Genomic DNA, 5,555 nt, shown 5'->3' with positions numbered 1-5,555 from the left:
TTATAGTCCCCGAGAGAAGTTAGGAAAACCTGGAGTTAACTCTCCCCCTGCCATGGAGGGGCAGCCCCATGATTATATGCATTTTAAAGTGAAAAAGGACAGACACATCTCCTTGGCCTAACCCGATCTTGATAAACTTGAGATGCAAGTACCTGCAGAGGGTAAGTAGAGATTTTATTGCCAGCTCTGTCACCCTTCTGTCCCCTACCTACCCTCATGTCCTCATCAACAATCAAGCTCAGGGCTGCAAATCTTATCATGAAAAAAAAACAAAACCAAACCAAAAAACGTGCAACAAGAGACTGGGAAAACTCTGCTTTGCTTCTAGATGCCATTATCAAAGGCACACACGATGTTACCTTCTGATTAAAAAATAGAACTGTGTAATTTGGGTGACCTAGAATAAGCAACAGAGAAAGCAATGGCACTCCACTCCAGTACTTTTGCCTGGAAAATCCCATGGATGGAGAAGCCTGGTAGGCTGCAGTCTGTGAGGTTGCTAAGAGTCAGACACGACTGAGCAACTTCACTTTCACTTTTCACTTTCATGCATTGGAGAAGGAAATGGCAACCCACTCCAGTGTTCTTGCCTGGAGAATCCCAGGGACGGGGGACCCTGGTGGGAAGCCATCTATGGGGTTGATAGAGTAGGACACGACTGAGCCACTTCACTTTCATTTTTCACTTTCATGCATTGGAAAAGGAAATGGCAACCCACTCCAGTATTCTTGCCTGGAGAATCCCAGGGATGGGGGAGCCTGGTGGGAGGCCATCTATGGGGTCGCACAGAGTTGGACACAACTGAAGCAACTTAGCAGCAGCAGTAGACGCAGAATAAGCAAAAGATACTTTTGCCATGTGTTTTTTCAGATTTAACTAGGCTTTTAGGAAGTTGAAAAAGTGGCCTGTGGCAAAGGATAAACTGATCATTTATCTAGGTCCAATCTTGTTACTGGAAAAGACCCTGATGCTGGAAAGACTGAAGATAGGAGAAGGGGATTGACAGAAGATGATGGTTGGGTGGCATCACTGACTTGATGGATATGAATCTGAGCAAACTCTGGGAGATGGTGAAGGACAGGGAAGTGTGGAGTGCTGCAGTCCATGGGGTTGCAAAGAGTTGGATGTGACTGAGTAAATGAACAACAACAACAATCTTGTTAATAAAGTATATTGAAATAGTTATAAAGCTTTTGGGGGAGGGGTGTAATAGTCCACTCTCTTCATTCTATATTTAAGCTAAATTCACTGAAATAATAAAATCATACTATTACTGCATTGACTTGTCAAGGGGAGGAGAGGTTGTGTCTTATTCCTGTGCACTCCCCAAGTGTCCTGTCCATCCCACATATCAGGAAACACGTGGAACTTCAGTTTTGATTGGATATAGGCAACAAGCCCTGGCAGCAATTCCTTTTCAAATCTGACTTCAAAGGAATATAAAATACCAAACTGGGTAACTGAATCCTCTCTTGTTCTTTAAATTATCCAAATCCACACAAAATTAAAAGATGACACTTATCTTTGGGATCAGACCCTGCTTAATCAGTAAAGGCTCATCTTCTTTGAGGCCATCAATGAAGAATCGCTGGATACATTTCAGCAACAGAGAAACACGCTGGAATTCATTTTTATCCAGTTCCTTGGGATGAGACCAGGCCAAGTTAAAAACCTTACACAGTTACACATTGGTACTCTGATTACAAAACAAACAAAACTCACTTGCCTTATTTATTGATCTGTCGAGAAGGCGTAATAAAAGATTGTTATATCTTTGAGGAACATGGCGCTGTTCCTGAAAATATTCTTTGATTTTCTGAAATCCTTCATCATGGAATGCATTAGTAATAAGCGATTGAAGCTGGAAAGTTGACAGTTTGAAAATTACTCTTTTTCCCGAAGAATAATTATTTCATAGTGATATTTCTAACAAGTGTTATCAATAACAATTCAGTGCAGAAAAATTCAGTGCCGAAAAAGAGGGTAAGAATAGAGAGTTATATCTTGAACAGTAACCATGCAGGCAATGATTTTGGGGGCTTAAGACAGTAGTTTGCAAAACCACCACCAGCACAGCACGGATGTCACTGGGGCACGTGTTAGGAGTCAGAAACTCTGGGAGCAGGGCCCTTCAGGTGATTCTCAGTATGCAAAAGTCTGAGAACCACTGACTTACGGAAAACCACACCTGAATTACAGATATCTGTGGGCAGAGACTTTATCCCCAGTGATGTTAGAAACTCTAAAACACTACAAAATGCATGCCTATTATCACTCATTAAGTTATATACATGATATTAACAGGAGAAAACGAATTCAACAAATAGTTACAGTTAAGGGAACTAATACACACAAATTGCTATGATGAATGAAATTGAACTTTTCTGCCTGAAAGTTAGTCAGTCAAGACCTATCTCTATATGTGTGTCTCTGTATGTGTGCTTGAATAAGATATATTCTTAAATATCTGTACTATAAAAGATATGATTTCTTCTTTAATCAAGAAAAACCCAGTCCAATCCTATAGGCTAACTTACAGTATTTTAATGAATCATTTTACTATATCTAGCCTGAAATTCCATCTATTCCTAGTATTGATTTAAATGAGGAGAGAGCATTTGAAATTAAACATTTAAACAGAATTTAAGTTATCATATATTAATAGTAAGTTTTTTTGAACCAAGGGGGTTTAGGCGTTCTGCAGATATTCTAATTTACTCCTCGCCACTGATCTAGGTGTTAGACTCTCTATCTGGGGATAATAATACAAGGCTGGGAAAGGTTAAGAACGTGTATGAGATCACCCAGCTGGGACTCACGTTCAGATTCTCTGACTCAACAGTCAGGCTTCTTCCTACTTGCAGCTTCTCTATACTCAGAACAAATCCAAACCCTTTGCCTTGGTCTGTAGGGCTCTGCATGATTTGATCTGTCAGCATATCCTGTCTCACTTCCCTTCTGAGTCCCAGAATAAGTCAAGCTCTTCCTGGCCTCAGGGCCTTTGCACTGGCTATGCCATGCCTGGACTGCTTCTCCCCACCACGTACCATTCTGGCTCCTTGTCACCCCTCAGTTCTCAGCTTTAGTATCACCTTTTCAGGGAGGTCTTCTGGACCTTATCTAAAGTTGCATGCATGTGCGTGCGTGCGTGCGTGCGTGCTCAGTGGTGTCCAACTCTTTTCGACCCCATGGACTATATAGCCCACCAGGCTCCTCTGTCCATAGAATTCTCCAGACAAGAATACTGGAGTGGGTTGCCATTTTCTACTCCAGAGGATCTTCCTGACCCAGAGATTGAACCCAAGTCTCTTGCGTCTCCTGCATTGGCAGGTGGATTCTTTACCACTGCACCACCTAGGAAGCCCCTATAAAGTCAGTCAAGTGCAATTATTCTCCATCACAACATCTGTTTCATTTTCTTCCTACTGTCTTACTTTTGTCCTTATTCTGTCTCTTTGGCTCTCTGCCAGGCTGAAAGTTCTAGGAGAGCCAGTATTGTGACTATTTTGTTCAATACTGTCTACCTCCACCTAGAATAGTACAACGGAATGGCCTAGATTAGGATATTAGTAGGGTAATCAAAGAGATGGTGATAAGTTGATGCAGATTAGAAAAGTAGAAAAGGACTTCTCAGGCTTGAAGAACTGGAGGAAGGAAACAGAACAAGACAGCACACACGCAGAACACAAACTCGATCTTTACAGAGAAAGCATCCCGGGGCAGTCCACTCTCGTCCTTTTCCTGAACGGGCTGCAAAGGACCTTCGTTCTCCTGTGTACAAAACACATTAAAAAATTTTTTTTATTTCAAAGAAATGCACTAAGTTTTAAAAAGAAATAAGGTTTATATTATTTTCCTGAACAAGCTTTCTTCATTCACGCCACTGACTATAGGTCTAAGAAAACTATGACTTAGAAGAAAGCCCAAAAGCTTTATCCAACGCTCTTTAACACTTATGACAAATACAAACTACCGCAAGAAACAAAGTAAATATCATTGTAATAAATGACCACATAAAATAAATTTAAACTCTATAGCAGCAACTATAATAAAAAGAAAGGAAGGAAGAAAGAAAAGGCTTTGAATTAATGAACCATTTTCAGAATGAGAGCTTGTAAAATAAGGTTTTCTAAAGCGAGTTTCAAGCCCAGTCATGAGCTTAAGCTTTATATTTCTGACTTGCATGAATTTTAAATGTGACTCTAGGACTTACTCTTGCCTGGAAAATCCCATGGATGGAGGAGCCTGGTGGGCTGCAGTCCATGGGGTCCCTAGGAGTCGGACAAGACTCAGCGACTTCACTTTCACTTTTCAGTTTCATGCATTGGAGAAGGAAATGGCAACCCACTCCAGTGTTCTTGCCTGGAGAATCCCAAGGGACGGGGGAGCCTGGTGGGCTGCCGTCTATGGGGTCGCACACTGAAGCGACTTAGCAGTAGCTAGGACTTAAAACTGAAACTTCAAGGATCAAAACAGCAACAAGAAAACTTACTAAACATTGGGTTGTTGCACATTTTCTTCAAGAAGTGATTCCTGGATTACCAACCTAGTTTTCACAAACACGCTAAACAACGGCATCTCACCTGCTCCCGACAATTAAAGAATAACTTAAAAAAAATTTTTTAATCTCTCTCCCAAAGAGGTTGTTTAAAAAAAAAAATCTAGCTTGGGTTAACAGTCCTTTGTGTACTGGACAAACTCCTTAAATGTCAACATATTTTACAATAATATTATTTATAAATGGGGGGGGGGTGAATTCAAAGACTCAAATCCAGGCTTGTTTTTTCCACCAACAGTGTATTCAAGAAGAGGAATGAGGGAAAGTACCAACCCACCTTGCCCTCTCCAAACCCTGGGCGGCGGGGCTAACAGAAGCCCCAGAATCTTGGGGCCTGGGTAGGTTTGCGTCCTTGCACTTTCCACGAAACAGGAAAAACGGGCTGGGAAAACATCCCGAGAATCTCAAAAAGAACAACATCGTTGCCTTCGGACATTAATTCTCCAATTCCCCCTTCCCCAAACGCTTTACTGGCGAGGGACCAGAAGTTTCTATTCTACCTTACGGTCTCCCTGAAAGCGACCAATAAGCTCCCAGCAACCCTAAGAACGGTGAAGCGCCGCAGCGCCCCTGCAAAGGGCCGGGGGCACGCCAGGCTTCCCAGGGCGCAGTGGTAAAGAATCCGCCTGCCAATGCGGGAGACACCGGTTCGATCCTTGTGTCAGGAAGATCCCCCAGAGAAGGAACTGGCAACCCACTCCAGTATTCTTGCCTGGAGAATCCCATAGACAGAGGAGCCTGGCGGGGCTACAGAAGCAGAGTCGGTCACGACTGAGCAACCGGAGCATTCTGGGCGAGCACGCCAGGCTCGGAGCCCAGAGCCCGACGGACGTGAGCCCTCGCGTCCCCCTGAACGGTGGAGAGGGGGCCGGGGTTCTACGGTGCTCGGGTCCCCCCGAGGCCACTCACCTCCCCCATCCCGAGGCTCAGGCAGGACGCCACGTACCCGAGCCAGGGCGCACGCCGGGAGCCGGACGCGCCGCGCTCGGCCTCCTGG

General features: G+C 43.7%; 1 protein-coding gene across 15 annotated transcripts in view; it reads right to left on the bottom strand.

The window, feature by feature from the left end:
- SYCP2L (synaptonemal complex protein 2-like) overlaps window positions 1-5,555 on the bottom strand; it is a 70,958-nt gene that overhangs the window by 65,254 nt on the left and 149 nt on the right. For all 15 annotated transcript variants that reach the window (XR_824938.1, XR_824942.1, XR_824939.1 and 12 more), the window contains exons 2-5: window positions 5,468-5,548; window positions 3,703-3,771; window positions 1,727-1,861; window positions 1,523-1,642 (exon numbers count right to left, since the gene is read on the bottom strand). Coding sequence is in view for 4 of the 15 variants with exons in the window: in XM_010835863.1 (XP_010834165.1) it covers window positions 1,523-1,642; window positions 1,727-1,861; window positions 3,703-3,771; window positions 5,468-5,476 (333 nt within the window). In the remaining 11 variants the exon portion in view is untranslated. The remainder of the gene's footprint in view (window positions 1-1,522; window positions 1,643-1,726; window positions 1,862-3,702; window positions 3,772-5,467; window positions 5,549-5,555) is intronic.

This window comes from Bison bison, unplaced genomic scaffold, assembly GCF_000754665.1.
Source record: "Bison bison bison isolate TAMUID 2011002044 unplaced genomic scaffold, Bison_UMD1.0 scf7180017864053, whole genome shotgun sequence".
Taxonomy (NCBI): Eukaryota; Metazoa; Chordata; class Mammalia; order Artiodactyla; family Bovidae; genus Bison; species Bison bison.
The sequence above is the reverse complement of the archived record's forward strand: the minus strand, read 5'-3'. Positions and strand labels throughout refer to the sequence as shown.